An 18,874-nucleotide genomic window follows, 5' to 3' on the forward strand; every position below is an offset into this window, starting at 1 on the left:
AAGGAAGTGTAATTGGGAGCAAGTAGTGCTAGAAAATCAGACAGAGGAAGACAAGAGACAGGCATTGAGGAGGGGCCATCTGGCAAGTGGAAGCTGATTTTTAAATGTTGGTTCAGAGATGTAGGACTCTAGTGTCTGTTTTAGCCAGGAGGTACAAATGTGTGGCCTGGCATTTCTGCCCCTCTAAAGAAGCCACACACCTCTGCCTTTGGTGAGGGGAAATCAGCGAGACCAGAGTCGACATGGCAGAAGCTGCTGCAAAGATTGTCTCATCAAATTCAACAGATGCTGCTGGAATCCTCTCCTTCCACAGGAGGTTCCTGTATATGAGAGTAATGAGGAACCCAGGTCCGAATCATCACTAAAGAGAAAAGCTTCCAGTGAAAGAAGGAAATTCAGGTGACCTGGGGTATGAAAAACTAAGCCTGTCCTTTGGTTAATAATTAAGAGTTGATTGTTATCAAAGTTATTTATGCTTTTATTTTTAACTAATATACAGATTTAAAATTTCTCAAACAGTATGAAAGGTTATACAGTGAACACTAAGTCTCCCCTAAGCAAAAATGTTTTTTCAGTTTAAAAGATGGACTATGTTTTTAAAAACATCAGGTGGAGGAATAAATTATATATTAAAGAAACAGGGAGCCTTTACAGGCTTTAAGTGGGAGGAATAAGACAATGACAGTGGCACTGAAGTAAGAGTCCTGGCAGTTGGCAGGTTTGGTCAGAGAAGGAAGAGACTGCCTACAAAGGCTTCTGGATTTTTTGCCATAGTAGACCTTTCCCACTGCTAGATTATAAAAAAGATTCCCACATTTTCCCTTAGTATTTTTCTGGTTTCTTTCTTTTTTTAATCTTTGATCTGCCTGAAATACATTTTAATGGAAAGAGTAAGGGAGAGATTTAATTTAATTTTTCTAGATGGCTACCCTTTTGTCCCAACACTATTTATTCAGTAGTCCATCTTTTTTGTCACTGATTTAAAATGTCGCTATTGGGACCCACCCGGTGGCGCAGTGGTTAAGTGCCCACATTCCACTTTGACGGCCCAAGGTTCGCCGGTTCGGATCCCAGGTGCAGACATGGCACTGCTTGGCAAGCTATGCTATGGTAGGCGTCCCACGTATAAATTAGAGGAAGATGGGCATGGATGTTAGCTCAGGGCCAGTCTTCCTCAGCAAAAAGAGATAGATCAAGGCTAATCTTCCTCAGAAAAAAAAAAGTGTCGCTATTAACATATACTAAATTCTGTACGATTTTGTTTTCTTGGTGAACTTTCTATTCTGTTCCATTGAACTGTCTAGTCATATCCAGCACTGCACACTATTTTAATTACTGTAGCTTTGTAAGTTTTAATATCTGGAGGATATGTTTCTTGTTGTTTGTTTCTTGTTACTCTTCAGAATTTTCACGGTGATTCTCATACTTTCCATACGAATTTTAGAATCAGTTCATCTGGTTTTAGAAAAATACTTGGATTGCATTAAACTTACAGATGAATTTATGGAGTATTACATCTTTATGACATCAGGTTTTTTTCTATCCAAAATTAGGGTATTCTTTTCCATTTATTTAAGATTTCTTTTGTGTCCCTCAGTAGTATGTAAAATTTTTTTCTTATAGAGCTTACAAGTTTTATGATATATTTCCTCCTAAATATTTTAACTTTTTGTTGTTTCTGCTAATATTTTTTGTTCCATTACATTTTCTGATTTTTGTTAATATACAAGACATTTATTACTTTTTGTATATTAATTTTGAGCCACGCAGCCTTACTTATTTATTATTTACAATAGGTTTTCATTTGATTCTTTGGGGTTTTCTAGATATATAATCATATCACTTTCAAAGAATGATAATTTTACTTTGTCTTTTCCAATTTTTATATTTCTTTCTCTTATATTATATTGTCTAGTACCTCCAGAATAATGTTAAATAATAGTGGTGCTGGGCGGTATCTCTGTCCTATTTCTGACTTTAAAGGGAGTGCTTCTGGTGTTCCCCCAGTAAGCGTGAATCATGGCTTACTTTATACATCGCATCTTTATTTCTCCTTACTCAACATTTCTTGACTCATTCTCTTCCCTGAATGCAAATATTTCTTTTCACTCATTATTAAAACTTACATTCCTCTTCCATCACCTAATATTCATGTTCAACTCTATGTCATCCAAAGACCATAAAACTCAAGATATACAAGAATGAGCAAACTAAAGGAGACCTCAACTGCTACTGGTTGAAAGGATTAAAAGCGTATTTTACCTGTGAATCACTTTCATGAGCAATCAGCTTTGCCTAGAGTGGGAGCCTATGACTAAAATTAGAATTGCCATTGGTTTGAGCAGTTTGGTGTTTATAGAGACACTTAAGACTTAGTTTTCCTGAGTCTTTTTACAAATAAATTGTTTTTATCTCATTAAGAGAAAAACACGGTAATTTAAAAAGTTGTAATAGAACCAAGGGTGAATTTGGGAGTGGGAAGGGCGGGGGGTGGGGGTGGGGGGTTTGTGAGCAAGATTGGCCCTGAGCCAACATCTGTGCCAGTCTTCCTTTATTTTGTATGTAAGACACCACCACGGTGTGGAGTGATGAACGGTAGGTATGTAGATCCACACCTGGGATCGAAACCTGAAGACCCCGTGCTGCCAAAGCGGAGCGTGCGAACTTAAGCACTACGCCACCAGGCTGGCCTCCCAAAGGTGAATTTTAATCTTTGGAGAAAAGGATAAGAAAGATGATGGCAGAGCACGAAGAATAAGATCTTTGTTTTGTCATTGCTTCATTGTTGTGGGGAGGCAGCAGGGGATAGTGAAAGAAGCTTGAGCTTCAAAGTATGACCACCCTTCCAAATCCTGGGCTGCTACTGCCAGCTGTGTAACTTTGGTTACGGTCCTTAACAGCTCTGCTTCATTGCCTTTCTCTTAGTCTCATCACACAATGAAAATCTCTGCCATTCTTTGGAACAGATTTTGGTGCACAGTGTTTATGGCATTACACAAAAAAGACAAAGGGCGTTTCCTTCTCTCAGCAGTGGAAGTGAAGACTGGTCACACTTGATGTATTGTAGAGAGATTTTCTTGGGGCTGTATGAATGGTACATCTGGGGCATTTATAGCTGACCTCTGCCAGTGATAATTACTGTGTCTTTGTTACTCCCATTTCTCTGCCCGATTGCCTCCACAGGGGTCCTCTAAACTAAAGAAAGGTTTCTTCCCACCTCCTTTTATCAGTTTGTCTGGTGTGGCCTTGTGCTGATCATAACACTTGACTAGGTCTCCAAATGGCAACTCAACCCTTGATTTTGCTGGCTCCTCTTGTGAGATACTTCAGACAAGTGTCCGAGCCGACCAGAGAGCATGGCGTGTGTGAGGGCAGAGTTTATTCCCTGTACCTGGATGAGTGGGATGTAGGAAGGGAGATGTTTGGGCCACAATGTAAAGAACTTTAAATGCTAAGCTAAGAAGTTAGGAAATTTTCTCTGAACACTGAAAATCTTTTGAAGGTTTTTGAAGAAGTAATGACACGATCCAGCTTGTATTTTAGGAATGTAACTCTAATCACAGTGTATTAATTGTAAAGGCTAGACAAGAGGTACTTCAACTTCATTGCACATAAGAATTGCTTTTTAAAAGGAGCATTCCCAGGCCTCGCCTGGAGAGATTCTGATTAAGTAGGTCTGAAATGAGGCCTTGGAAATGGCATTTCTAACAAGATTATCAGACCACACTTTGAGAAACAATGCAATAGAGATTGGAGGAGAGAAATTAGTTGAGAGGCTATTTATCAACAATATAAAAGAGAAAAAATACCTTCAGAGAACCAGCTTAACAGCAAGTACCAAGAGTAGAAAAAAATCATTGTTTTCTAGTGATTTTTCTCAAAAAAATTCTACCTACCTCTTAATTTTAGTTAATCTATATCAGTCATGAGGTCTGTGTCAAATGTGGGTAAAGTAGAAAACCATAAGGAATTAAAGTTAGGTTTTATTTGAAGTTCTGAAACTAAGGGAGCCATCCCATCCTTTAATTTGTTTTCAGTTTAAGATACTCAAACCCCTCAAATACAGTTTCTACTCTCTTTATACCTAGTATTGAGGATATAAGTGTTTACAAGTGTAAAAGTGGAATTAGATCTTATCTGTACTCTTAGATGAAGATGGGAGAAGGGACACTGATTAACATAGGAGCAACACAGGGACTACAGCAGATTTTCTAAGAATTTTAAGGTTTTAAGTGAATAAAACCAAAGTCAAACATTAATTAATACAACTAAGCTTTCAGTGAATTTTCTCTTAGTGAAGATTATTGAGGGTTTAAGATAATATGTGCTTTTATTAGAGAATTTGAAATAACTCATAAGAAGTTATTTCTGTAATTTTTTTTTGCTTTTTCCAATCCTGAATAATTAGAATGTAATAATGTCCTACAGTTGTATTATGTTTTATGATTTATAAACCATTTCTGTAGCCATTGCATATAACCCTGTGATAACCTTACAGCTTTGGTATTATCTGTAGTTTACAAACTAAAACATTTAACCTCAGGCAGGTGAAATGACTTATCTAAGATCACACAGCTATTATGTGGTAGAGACTGGACTCCAATCCAGGTGTGCTGCTCTAAACCAATTGTATTTTCCCCTCTCTCAGCTTTTTCTTTATTTTTATTTTTTTTTCCTTTTTCTCCCCAAAGCCCCTCGGTATATAGTTGTATATTCTTCGTTGTGGGTTCTTCTAGTTGTGGCATGTGGGACGCGGCCTCGGCGTGGTTTGATGATCAGTGCCATGTCCACGCCCAGGATTCAAACCAACGAAACACTGGGCCGCCTGCAGCGGAGCGCACAAACTTAACCACTGGGCCATGGGGCCAGCCCTCAGCTTTTTCTTGTGACTATACACTAATACACCCTGTGGTCTCTATCTGCTCCCCACAGCCCAGATGAATCCCTGAGACTTAGAGATGAGCATCTTAAATAAATATTTTTTTTAAAGATTTTTTTTTCCTTTTTCTCCCCAAAGCCCCCCAGTACATAGTTGTATATTTTTAGTTGTGGGTCCTTCTAGTTGTGGCATGTGGGATGCCACCTCAGCATGGCTTCATGAGTGGTGCTATGTCTGCACCCACGATCCGAACCGGTGAAACCCTGGGCTGCTGCAGCGGAGCATGCGAACTTAACCACTCGGCCACAGGGCCGGGCCCTAAATAAATATTCTTAAGCAGACTGGTTAATGTTGAAATATTTTCATATTGGAAATAAAAATTTAGGTATTGGAGCACAGTCATTTGATAAGAAAACAACTGGATTGATATAAATAAATAATTGAATTAAAAATAAATGGGAGAAGAGACAAATCTCCACCACATAATTCCAAATAATTCACATAGTTATTCTTCCCTCAAGGTGGTGGAACCTGACTCCCCATCCCTTAATTTGGGCTGCATATAGTGACTTCCTTCCAAGAGTACAATGTGGAAAGGAGGGAGAAAGTGACAGTGGAGGAGCCTGACAGGCACTACCTCAGCCAAGTCATCGAGGTCAACATAACAGTGCTAAGTCATGTTAATAGTATGTACCCTTGACGTGATATAATCAAAACGACTGCCTCTGTGGTCTTCCTCCCAAAAACCCACACCCCCAGTCTAATCATGAGAATATCATCAGACAAACCCCAATTCACCGACACCCAGAAAATCCCTGACCAGTACTCCTCGACTGTCAAGGTCATTAAATCAAGGAAAGTCTGAGAAACTCACAGGCAAGAAGAACTTCAGGAGACATGACAACTAAATGTAATGTGGGATCCTGGTGACTTTAGTTAATGATAATGTATCAATATTGGTTCATTAGTTGTAACAAATGTAACATGTTTATAAATACGGGAAACTGGTGTGGGGTATATGAGAACTCTACTATTTTACAACTTTTCTGTAAATCTAAAACTATTCTAAAATTTAAAGTTTATTTTTTAAAAAAAGATTAGAATAACACCTGATAAACCAATTCCCTTCTTGATGAATTGTTATGAATTGAAATGTTGTAAATTTTCCAGCCCTAGATTAGTAATCAGGATTTGGGTTAATATCATTAGAGAATTATCTCAGTATCCTTGAGAATTATCCAGCTTGAGTATAAATTGTTTTGAAGGAGATGAGTAAATAAGTTACTTGGTTTTAAGCAGAGGAAACCCACAAAATTATCAGAAAAATGCCCAAATACTGTATAAGTTGACCCTGAATATAAGGTAATATCTTATCTTTCCAGTGAAAAAATATTTTTAAAAGAGATGTGGATAGAATAGACAAATATATATTTTCACATATATATTTAAGACCATAAATTTTATAAAATAATGTATGAATTTAGAGATACTGTCCCCCTTCACCTGTCACTTTTTCTGAAACAATATTGCCCAAATTTTTTACATGCAACTTTGATGTCAATACCTGACTCGTAGTAGGTTGTCAATAAGCACTTAGTGAATAAATGGTAGTTTGAGATCAAATAGATAGAGAGCCCTAGATCAGTCTGTGAGGATCCATTGAAGGTCTTTGGCCGGAAAGTAACACACTAAATTGGAGTGTATTTAGGCTCTTCTCGGGGGAGATGGAGATATCACGAATTGCCTGCTTAGGGGAGGCCAGGGTGTGGCCAGTTGTTGGTGTGGGGGCACAATAGGAACCCTGACTTGGGAGTCAGGCAGATCTGGATCCAGAGACTGAAGTAGACTGAGTGGTCCCAAGAGCCTCTCTGAAGAGAAACCACTGAGGCCAGGAGCTGAGGGTATGGAGAGTAAGGGCCAGAACACTCGGCGGGCATCACAGGCGGAAGAGACTGGAGTGTGTTGGAGAGAGAGAAAGGCGTCCATGTGGCTAGAGCATAGTGACGGGGCCGGGTTGACCATGCAGAGGACTCAGAAAGGAAAACAGGGAGTGACACCTGACTTACAGTTTTAAGAAACCACTTCCTTTTGTGAGGAGAATGGATTGGAGGGAGAGTCAAGAAAGGAAGCAAGGAAAACCATCAGGAGGCTAAATAGGAGATGATAATGAATTAATAATAATAGTAATAGCCAACACTGCTTACTGAAAATGCCCAGGTGCTGTTGTAAGCAAGCACTAGACATGAACCAGCTCATTTAAGTGTGCTATGCAGTTAGCATCCGCTTTCATTCTCAGCAGTGCCACAGCTTGGATGACAAATTACAGAAAGCTATCAACCAACCAATTAACATTTTCAGAGGGACTTAACGGTTGGAGTGCTTGGTCTTCGTCCTCTGCCGTCCATTTCAAGCCATTCTGTGACAGCCACTATCTAAGACAACCCTATAATCCAGTATTAAAGTAGGAAAAACTGTGGAATGTCATCTCCAGACGTCCGGAGCCTCTTCCTTTTTGCTCCCTTCTATCTTGACCCTGTCTCTTGGTTTTGAGTTATATGTGGGCATTTCTGTTTGTCTCTTTTTCTCAGTTTCATTTTTTCTTTCCCTCCCTCCCTTGGGTCTTTCTCTCTCTCCCTCTGTTTTTGTGTGTTTCTTTCCTCTTTCCACTCTTTGCCTTCCCCATTCCCTCTCTCTCTGCTCTTCCCTTCCCCTGATGTCCCGCATTCCTCCTTCCTCAACTGGCCAGGGAAGCACTGGCATGTACAGTGGATCTGTTCTGTTTAATATATAAAAATTGATGTTGACCTTTTCCATTTAAAACTCATTAAGACTCTAAGAGCCAGTGTACTCATTCCAAAATGCTTCTATAGATGATTGTTACAAAAAGTTTTAAATCCTTTTATCCCAGTTCCTGCATTCACGTCTCAAGGAAGTTTACCCAGTACCCCATTCATCTGACTGGTTTCTTCCAGTCCCCAAGCCTTCCCCTGCCACGCCCCCACCACCTCCCTGACCACCTTCTCCGTCTCTGGTCTGCCCCCGGCACCTGCAATGGCCTGCCCCCTAAATCCTTCCAGGCCACATCACTTCTTTAAAGCATGAGGACCATGCATCCTTCCATGTTGAGCCAAGTGTCTCTCATTTTTCCATAATGTTTATCTCAGTTGATTTCCTTTGTTACCTTTCCTAAGGCTTGACACTTTACAAACTGTTGATTTGGCTCTGAAGCTTATTTTTAAGATGCTCCTACTTTTAAATATAAGAGTGCTTCTTTTGTCTGCCTGGTTCCAAGAAGAGGCTCCCAGGGACAGCTCTCCTCTGAGCAGAGGCTTCCCAGGGTACAGGAGCATTCCTTTGTGCTCATCCTGGTATAGATCGCAAGGGAGCTTTTAACTGAGAAAAGACCTGGCTGACCCAGAAGGTGTGGTATTTATAAATAGTCCTCCAGCCCCCTCCTTAAAGCCTGTCCACCTAATCCTCTCCTCTCTCAAGATTGGAAGTGACTTAACCTTTGAGTCTTAAAACTCAGGCTCTTTTTCTCTGAAAACTCTGGTTAACAAAAAGCTGTTAAAACAAAAATATTTTCAGCCAGATGATGATCAGCCATCAAAACTTGCCTTTCATTTCCAACATTTTTAGCTAAACATGCTTCCTCTTTTGAGGACCAGCTTTTCTCACTGTTACTATTTTAAGACACCTACCTCAATAATTTTTATTTCTTTTTACTAATAGGCTATCATAGATTTGTATTTTTATAATTTGTAAAGCTGTTCCCAAATGTCTGCATCTCTACCATGAACTAGGAACTTTCCTTTTCACCCCTAAAATTGCAGAACATGGAGGGGCTCTAGTAGCCTCCATCCCAGCCTCGTTGGATGGAGCTCTGTCTGTACGTCTCTAATTGTGTATCATTTATTGAGGACAGGATCTTACAGGTCTTGTTAGGATTATAAAATGAAGCATGTGATATAGACACTGATGGACAGTTTTCTAGATTAGAAGACTTGCAGGAAATGCCTAATCGTTGAACTGGCTAAAGATATTTTGAAAAAATATATTTTCCTAAAAGATAATTAAGTCCTTAACCTGATTATTTATAAAGACAAGAGACGCTTATGGGGGCCAGCCGGTGGCGCAGCAGTTAAGCTCGCACATTCCTCTTCGCTGGCCCAGGGTTCACCAGTTTGGATCCCGGGTGCGGACATGGCACCACTTGGCAAACCATGCTGTGGTAGGCGTCCCACATATAAAGTAGAGGAGGATTGGCAGCAGATGTTAGCTCAGGGCTAATCTTCCTCAAGGAAAAAAAAAAGAGATGCTTATGTTAGGGAGATAAACCATGTATTTTTAGCAGGTTCTCTCCCTTGCTATAAAATGGAAGGATCTTAAATCCACTACCCGCTAACTATCACAAGGAACCCTCTAATTTAAGGCTTTTTTTCTTATTATCCCCCAACAGAATGAAGAGCAAGTCCTGGTCCCAGGCTTGTCTTTGCTGACCTGGGCCCGCGGCAGTAATGCTTTTTCTGGAAGCTGCTGGGTGTCATCCAGCTGTTGCTCTGTGAAGGGAGTCCCTTCTCCAATGCTTTTCTTGCAGTAGTTTTGCTAAAATGCCCCATTTGCTTGTGAGCTTAGAACTTTAGAAGTAATTTTAGTTTTGTTTGGTTTTGTTGTTTAACTTAAGAAGTCTGGTGTCCAATGTGGCTGTATCGGTACATAAGAGACTATGTGTAGAGAAGGAATGAAAAGTATGTACAGAGCAGATTGAATGAGTACTGTGTCTTTGGAAACCTTGGGTTTCAATGTCTAAGGCAGTTCTGTGTAGATCTGAGCTCAGGGTGGACTTGCTAGAGCACTAGTATGTGTTGTTGTATTTCTCCAGTTGGGGAAGCGTTCTTTCAATATGTGGATACCCGGGGCTGGCCCCATGGCCAAGTGGTTAAGTTCACGCGCTCCGCTGCATGCGGCCCAGTGTTTCGTTGGTTCGAATCCTGGGTGCAGACATGGCACTGCTCATCAAACTACGCTGAGGCAGCATCCCACATACCACAACTAGAAGGACCCACAACGAAGAATATACAACTATGTACCGGGGGGCTTTGGGGAGAAAAAGGAAAAAATAAAATAAAATGTTTAATATGTGGAGACCCCCAGAATGGGTAAGGATATTTGTAGTAATTAGAATTTAAGACATGACCTAAGCAAGTATGTATACTTTTGACTTGCTTTTGAATTTAGTTATTAAAAAAAAAAAGTGGTGAGGCTGGCCCCATGGCCTAGTGGTTGGGTTTGTGCACTCCACTTTGGCGGCCCAGGGTTTCACCAGTTCAAATCCTGGGCGTGGACATGGCACCACTCGTCAAACCATGCTGGGGCAGCGTCCCACATGCCATAACTGGAGGGACCCACAATTAAAAATGTACACAACTCTGTGCTGGGGGACTTTGGGGAGAAAAAGGAAAAATTAAGAAAGCTTGAGGAAAAAAAACAAGTAGAGTTTGGAAATATGAAGCAGAGGAGAGAGAACCACCTAATCAGTATCTGCCAATATACAGCCATGCGCCACATAGCAACGTTTCAGTTAATGACAGACTGAGCATACAACAGTGGTCCCATAAGATTAGCACCATATAGATGAGGTGTGTAGTAGGCTGTACCGTCTAGATTTGCATAAGTTCAGTCTGCTGTTTGTACACAATGAAATCACCCAACGACGCGTTTCTCAGAACGTATCGCTAAGTAACGCATGACTGTAATGAGCATTCCAGGAGAGTTTATTAGGATTGCATACACAGAGGGGAGAGTAGCACAACCAACACAGCTTCAAAGCAGTGACAGGTCCATGCGTGGGGGAGGCAGTGCACAGGTTGAGGGCACAGGAAGCTAGGGTCCACATCACATCACAGGCCTCTACTGGAGAACCCTTGGGTATCTTTTGTGACTTCTTTTATGTAGCAGCAATCTCTCCAGAGGCTTAAATGTAGTACCATTGCACACACAACGATGTGAATCACCTGTGTTGCTCACGGTTCCCCACTGCAGGCTGCCCAACAGTGGGAGGGGTTCGCAGGCTCTCTGGGCCTTTCAGAACTGACTGGCGGTTGGAGGACCAGAGCCACTGACATGAAAGGAAAGGTCAGGTTGGCACTACCCACTGCCCTACCCTGAAGAACTGCTGACTTTTCCTCAAGGCGTTGTGTGACTACAGCTTCAGGGCCCCAGAATGAGGTACCCAGATGTCAAAGCCCAGGTCACATGCTTGCCCCCAGCTGTACCAGAATCGGGAGAGAAGGATCTGGATCATCTAGTTGCTATAGTGCAAAGCAGTCACTGCCTCCCATGGGGAAGCGAGGCTGCAGGGTGCTGTTGGGAAGAGGGTTTGGTTGCTAGACAGCAAAAAAAAAAAAAAAAAAAGACGCTTGTAAACTGTATCACCTGTATTTATATGAAGCTCAGTCTCTTTACAAATATTAACCATCTTTCTCAGACTTAGCCTCCATGCATGGATAATATTCACTTTCTTTTCCTTTAATGATTCATCCATTGTTTTAAATTTTTTTAGAACTTGGAACTATCTTTTTAAATTTTGTCTTTATTTTTATCACAGTTGTATGTGTACGTTGTTTGGAACCATAGTTCTACCGGTTTCTAATGAGGAGCAGCATTCCATGTCCTCCCACTCCTGTTTTCGCCCCAGAGAAAACTATTTTCAATTCTTTCTCGCTGATTTATTCAGTATTTATCTTGATATTTCTAAATGGTACACTGTGGCTATGTCTTCATATTGCCATTTTAGGCATTATTTATCGACTTCCTACTATGGAAAATGAATTTTGTTTTTCTCAACACTTTAGGCCTAACCGCACCTACGTGCTCTTCTCCTTCCCCCATCGCAGGATAATTGCATCGGCCCGTATTGTTATGACTCCGTCAGCTCTGCTTGCGGTGAAGCCCGTGGTATACTGTGACTATTGCCTTCTTCCCGTACCACCTTTGATTCTTCCCTGATATTAATTGTCTTGGTTTTTTATTAATTTGCTTAGATTTTCTGTGCTTCTCACTAATTTAACCCCCAAATCTTCCCTAATTGTATAAATCTTCTTTCCATATAAACACATTAGATATTCTATGAATTTCACCTTTTTAAAGGAAATCTGTCCCTGAGCGTCTGACCTGCTCTTGTCTGGACCCCGGACCAGTTGCCCTCCAGGCCTACTAAAGAGCTGTTGTTCTGGAGTCTCCTTCTCTGTCACTCCCAGGACCCCTTCAGCTGTCTCTTGTTTTGGATCCCTTGCTTCCTGGATCCCATGTCATCCTCTTCCTTGGTCTTCCCTGTCATTCTGAAAGAGCATATTATCATTAGTTTTGGAGATCATTTCCCTGAGAGTTTAAAGGCACTGCTCCATTTTTTTCTATCCTCCAGCGCCCCTATTGAAAAGTCTGATTCACTCTGATTTTTTTTCCCCATTCTACTTCTGACCTTTTATGTGAGAACTTGTTTTCCCTCTGGAAGCTTCTCTTTATCCTTAACATTCTGCAAGTTCACAATGATGTGGCGTGGGCGCTTGCTGTAGCCCTTCAATCGGGGACGTTTTCTTGAGTTAATTCACTGATGGCGTCCTCTCCCTGGTTTTTTCTGCTCTTTCTCGAACTCCTGTTAGCGAGATGTCGGACCTCTTGGACTAATGTCCAGTTTTCGTATCTTTCCTCTCCTATTTTCTATCACTGTTATCTTTTTATTTTTCTTTCTGAAAGAGTTCAACTTTGTCTTCCAACCCTTGGATTGAGTTATTTGGTTCTGCCATCAAAATGTGTGTTTTCTGGAGTTCTTCTTTGTTCTCTGTTCTTTTTTTAAATTCGTATTATTGCCTCACATCTTGTATGATGAACAATACAGGACCTAGAAAGTAAAAATACTTAAGTTAGAGGTATTTTCTGACTGAAAGAGATTATCGACTCACCAGCCTCAAAAGTTTTAACCTTGAGCCAGAGAAAATCACCTAAAATACACAAAATTCAATTGTATATAATTTTTACTGTCTGTAAGGGTTATGTTGTCTCTGATTGTTTGTTTGTTTGTTTATAATGCTCCTTTTTAAAAGTGTGTCTTCCTCAGTAGTCTCTTTTTTCCTCTCAGTTGCTTTTTTCTCTTTGTCTTGGTCTGTCTTTCATGGTAAATGCTTTCTTGGGTTTCTGGCCATGCTTGGCTATCTTCTCACATTCAAGAGCAGACCACTAACAAGCTACAGGAGAGCTCTGGGCTTGTGGGTGAAGCTCCTGGACTGTGATCTTCACTGTAGGGCGATCTGCCTGAGTCGTTTCCTGGGATACCTCTCAAGTCTGTTTCTTTAGGTCTTTTATCTTGGCTGGTCAGATTCTGTTGGAAATTTTTAAATTTTGCACTGTTCATTTTCTCCCTCTTTCTTACCATTTCTAGATGTGTACAGTCTTTGGGTTCTTATGTCGTGGACAAAAATATCTCCTCTGGGTCTCTGCTTCTTCCTCTAGCTGCCTTTTGGACTCTCCTACACATTCTTATTCACTTTCATGGCACTTAGCAGTTAGACTGACTTACTGAAAAGTAAACAAGAGTTGGTAGGAGCAAATCTGAGACACCTAGAGTACAAAGTAGGAGTCACTTTGAGTGCCTTGTTTTTCCTTAATATATTTGATCAGAAATTGGATGAACCTTCGGGATGCTGAGACAGGGAAGATACTCTGGCAAGGAACAGAAGACCTGTCCATCCCTGGAGTGGAGCATGAAGGTACTCCCCACCCCTTTGTCTGTCTGCACTGGGCAGTCGGAGCAGGACCTAGGCGTCAGGGAGCTGAGTTAATGCAGACCTCACAGGGGGCAAGCTCCTGGAGGCACAACATGTTGGTCCACATGGTGTTGAGATTTCCGGTTCCTTTCTTTGTTTCTTTCTCCCACTTCCCAAAACCCACTTTGTGCTGAAATTTTAGCATTAGAACATACCCAAATATATAAACTAAGATCTCAACTTTCTTTTCCAAAAGAAAATTTGCATTTTTATCTCCCTGCAATAAAAGAAAAACTAAGGAGTTAAAACCAACAGAGCAGAGTAAAGAGAAGGTGCCCATTCAGCCCCCTTCCTGATGAGAGTAGGTAGGTAGGGCTCTTAGATGCACTAAATTGGGTAGACCTCGAACACTGCGGTCAAATGCACTCGACCACTTGGGGACCTCTGCCTTTAACTAAAAATTCTGTAATTCTATTACCAAGGCATTCTCTGAAATTTAACGTAGATAACGTGCTCTCTAAATCAGCTCTCAGAAGCTCCCAGAAACTTGAAGCACCACGGGCATGGGGTTTTCATTTAGAATGACTTCGATATTTCTTTTTCTTTACCAGCCCGTGTTCCCAAGAAAATCCTCAAGTGTAAGGCAGTGTCTCGAGAATTGAACTTCTCTTCAGCAGAGCAAATGGAAAAATTCCGCTTGGAACAAAAAGTTTACTTCAAAGGGCAATGCCTAGAAGGTATTCTGCTGCCTGTGTGCCTGAAATCTGGGCTTAGGTCACAGGGACAAAAGGCACATCCCAAGGGACCAAAGCACTGCTTCGGTAACATTCATTTTGCAACTCAGTTTGTGATAGGATTCCTATACCCTGTGAGATTGGGACCCCCAGCGAAAACAAACAGAAACAACGCTGACAGCTACAAGGGGCTTTGAGCCCAACAAAAGGGTTTCTGACACTGGTGGGCCTGGGGTTGGTACCTCCTTTGTCAGTGACATGTTATTGTAACATGGTCACAAGGCAGCTGCTGACTAGGGCCTGGTACGGTGCTCTCCATACGGTCTCCTACAGATTGACCAACAAGGCCACTCTGCACTGAGTTTTCAGCACAAGTGTAAGAGTGCACATGTGTGTCTCAGAGCTGAAATTCCAAGTCAAAGGGCCTATTCTGTACTTCTCTTTATACTTTACATCCAGCCTACTTCTAAGAAAGTGTTGCTTGTACTGTATCCTCCTACTGGTTCTTGTCCTTTAGACCCCAGTGCATAGGGAGCAGGCCCCTCATGTGGTTCAAAGGACAGCCTGAAGGGGGCTTCCGTGTCCTTTCTTATGCCTCTGGCCTGGGAGGTTTCTGATGGGTTCTTTGCGGGTTCTCCAGGTAGGAAGAGGTTCCCTCTAAATAAGGGGGACAAGGAGCCCTGAAACTCTGGGGTGCCCTCTCACCTGCTTTTCCTTCTTCCTTCAGAATGGTTCTTCGAGTTTGGCTTTGTGATCCCTAATTCCACAAACACCTGGCAGTCCCTGATAGAGGCAGCACCCGAGTCCCAGATGATGCCAGCCAGCGTGCTAACGTGAGTGACAGGCCACGGGAATTGTGGAGTATGTCTAGAAGCAGGCATTCCAGGCAGGTGGGACTCGTGGTCCCGTTTAGCAGGAAGGCAACCTAGGCTGAACATAAGAATAAAAGAGTATCCAGGGGAATCCGGGTTACCGGTCACTGACATTGTCATGTGAAGAAGACAGTGTGATGGAATGGAGAGAGTGAAAAGATTTAGATTAGACTTTTAGACTAAATTCCTGATTAACCCTCACTAGCTGTATAATCTGGGACAATGTACTTTACCTCTCTGGGCCTTATTCTTCTCCTTTCTAAACAGAGAATTAATAATTCTCTTTCACCAAGGTGTAGTGAGGATAAAATGAGATGATACGGAAAGAAACTGGTATATAATATATATTAAACCTATGCTAATTTGCTCCCTTTCCTGACTACCAAACTTTTGGTACTCTATACTTTGTTTGGATGGCCTTTAATGGAATTTGGCAAAGTCCTAATTCTGTTTCAGAGGACAATGTTTGGTTGCAGTTTTTCAGAGACTAGCATAGCTTAGCTATGCTTCCTGCTCAAAGAATAGTTTGTCCATTGTCCAAAAATAGTCAATAACTGCCCACCTACCATTTTTTCTTGGGAAAAGATATCAGTCTTTCAAAGGTTTTGGTCATAGTGCCTAGTAATAAGTTATTCACACAGATAATTGTGTAGTATTGGCCCATCTCTTTAAACAGGTCCTTTAGGAAAACCACATTGAAATTTATACACAGAGGTTATTTACTTTATAAGTCTTTAATAGATTTTTAATTACAATAGTGGGTATTTTTATATTCTATCAATCAGTCAGATCTTGAGTTCCTTATCTATTTTATAACTAATTACTAAAAAAAGTATCTGCTGGCTATTAATTACCCTGGGAAAGTACAGTGTAGTATGTAGAAGGGCATTTTTTAGGTTTCATTAAACTTCGTTTGACTTCTTCTTGGCCAGGCCTGATTTCTTTCAGGTACTAAAACCGGTAAGTCTGATAACATACTTAGGTTAAGTCCTGTCTTGCTTTTTAGAACCCAAAACAGTGCCTCTCTTGCCCTTATCATGATTCAAGTGTGGTTTGGTTTGGAAACCCTGAGATACCCACCAAGAAAAATGAAATCCCACTCTGCACAATACAGCTGTGCCGTTTGGTTTCTTTGGTTAAAGCCACAGAAACTGACTCTGGCTAACGTGACAGAGTTGAAAGGGTAGCGCTAAGACCTGGGCAACTAGAAAGATGCAGCAACCTGGGGGTGGTCTCCTCCTCAAGGAGCAACCATAGGAAGGATCCTGCTCAGGGGAGAGAGTCTGATTGGCCCAAATTCCATCCTGTGCCCACCCCTTTGCCAGGTGAGGGAGGGACCACTTGATTGACCCAAGGACTGGCGATGGGGTGGTTCCCCAAAAGAAGAGCAAGTGAGGAGAGCAGATGCAGGACAGGCCGACCCACAGCTGTCGACTGACATGGGCATTGGAGGGACAGCTACCCTCTGAGTTCTGCAGGCTTCCATGTGTATCAGGAGGCCAGCCGTATCCTAAGCACCTCTGTGTGCAGAGCACCCTGCTAAGGGCCATAAGTGTACCAAGGATTAAGACGTGCTCTCTCTTCTGATTTCTGAACTCGAGGAGGACACACCTAGTCACGTAAGTTAAATGTCATGTTAGACTTCTAACCCCATATGGACACAGATTTAATGTCCTCGAGCCAAGGTTCTAGGTGGGTGCACGTCCGTGGGCCCAGCAGACCCAGATTGAAACCACTTTGCGCCAATGAAATCGGTTGCCTAACATGCTCGCTCTTTCACCCTCTCTTCTTCCTTATAGTGGGAATGTTATCATAGAGACAAAGTTTTTTGACGACGACCTTCTTGTAAGCACATCCAGAGTGAGACTTTTCTACGTTTGAGAGAAGAATGTGTGTGCATTTCAAGAATTTGGGGTTTTTTGGGGGAAGGAGGAAATGGTTTACTTTTTTCCTCCACACTTTTGATTTTTGACACTTCTACCCCTAATTCCCTCTATGGCAAAACCCACCTGCGGCCACCAGGGGACCAGCTCTGTGTAGGTAGCCAGATGGCTTTTTTCTCTCAAGCTGCCATCTTCCACCCACCAGACTAAATTCCCAACCCCAGACCGGGGCAGAGGACGTGCCTCAACTCCTCCCAGAGTAAACCTGGGGACGAACACATACCACGAGCTGATGCTGTTCCTGTCACCCTCCCTACCTCTTCCTTGGGCCCGGTAGGCAACATGTCTTCCTTTGGCCCCCCGTTTTGGAAAACTTCTAGTTCGTGACCCATGTTTAGTTTTTTCGTACCATTTCTATTTCATACATTCTCATACATTTAACTTGTAAAATAGACTGTGATATTATTATGTACTGAATTAAAACATGAATTAAAACATTCCTACAGTCTTTAGCATGGCACTGCTTTCATCTCTCCTTTTTCTGGAACGTGAACCTCGCTCCATGACGAGAAGGAAGATTTATCAGACCGTCGGATCACAACTATATTGTACTCCGGAGATCAACTGATAGATCTTGCGATTCCTGAGCGCTTCAGTTGCTGCTTTCCAAGAATGTACAACGAACCCGAACAAGACCCATGACCTTAACATTTGTCTTCAGGCAGCATAGTCAGTGGTTCTCTTCCACAACACATGCACCCTTGTGTTTGTTCATTGTCATTGTTTTTAACTTTTTCCATTCCTTTATAATGTGCATTTGTTCAAGAGGTTTCCAGAAAGTGTAGAAGTGCTAAGCTGGTAGAGTAGGGACTAAGTGAGAGAATAGAAGTTACAAAATGAAGAAAAGATCTCCTGAACTTAACTGGAGGACGATGGGCAAGCATTGGGATGCGGCGGGATGCTGGGAGGCCTTACAAACCGTGGTCAGAGGAAGCCAGTGTGGGGGAGCAGTGATTACATCTGCAGTGCTCTCAAGTCTGGCATAAGAGAGAAAAATAAAAAGCGTTCTGTTTTAGGAACTTACCTCTGAGCTACCAGGAGCCTTCACTGTCCTTTATAAAATACCAACAATTAAAAGTTTTCTGGTTCCCAAAGTAGTAAGATCTGAGCCAGAGGAGAGCAGAATACACCAAGAGATGGGCCTTCTTTGGTGTGCCCCTGCTCTGGTTCCTGCTCTCCTCTGTTGTTCCTGAAGCGTCTGTTTGCATCTGTGCGGGGGGAGGAGAAGCAGTATATTTAAGCATCCTCTCGCCACCTTTCCCTGATGATTCTGTTCCTCACGTTAGATCTCTTGTCTTCAAAAACTGATTTTTTTTCCTTTTTTTTCTGCTTTATCTCCCCAAACCCCCCCTGTACACAGTTGTATATCTTAGTTGCATGTCCTTCTAGTTGTGGGATATGGGGCACCGCCTCAACGTGGCCTGACGAGCGGTGCCATGTCCGCGCCCAGGATCCGAACCCTGGGCCGCCGCAGCGGAGCGCGCGAACTTAACCACTCGGCCACGGAGCCGGCCCAAAAGCTGATTTTTAAATACCAAAGATTGGATTTAAAAAAACAAGGTAAAAATGAGTCAAGGATTCCTTTTGCGTTCTAAAAATGCCATCAATATTCTCAGAGTAAACCCGTCTCCTTCCCATTTCCTGAACCATATCTGCTCCCCAGAATTCCATCAGGGAAGGCTCT

At 42.0% G+C, this 18,874-nt stretch overlaps 1 protein-coding gene across 2 annotated transcripts in view; it reads left to right on the top strand.

Annotated features, from left to right (window-relative positions):
- The window catches only part of PDE6D (phosphodiesterase 6D), a 45,393-nt gene extending 27,755 nt beyond the window's left edge, over positions 1–17,638 (top strand). For both annotated transcript variants that reach the window (XM_014862514.3, XM_070489412.1), the window contains 4 exons: positions 13,556–13,644; positions 14,253–14,378; positions 15,103–15,208; positions 17,047–17,638. In XM_014862514.3, coding sequence (XP_014718000.1) covers positions 13,556–13,644; positions 14,253–14,378; positions 15,103–15,208; positions 17,047–17,128 — 403 coding nt within the window. In that variant the 3' untranslated portion in view covers positions 17,129–17,638. The remainder of the gene's footprint in view (positions 1–13,555; positions 13,645–14,252; positions 14,379–15,102; positions 15,209–17,046) is intronic.
- The last annotated feature ends 1,236 nt before the right edge of the window (positions 17,639–18,874 follow it).

Source organism: Equus asinus, chromosome 19, assembly GCF_041296235.1.
Source record: "Equus asinus isolate D_3611 breed Donkey chromosome 19, EquAss-T2T_v2, whole genome shotgun sequence".
Taxonomy (NCBI): Eukaryota; Metazoa; Chordata; class Mammalia; order Perissodactyla; family Equidae; genus Equus; species Equus asinus.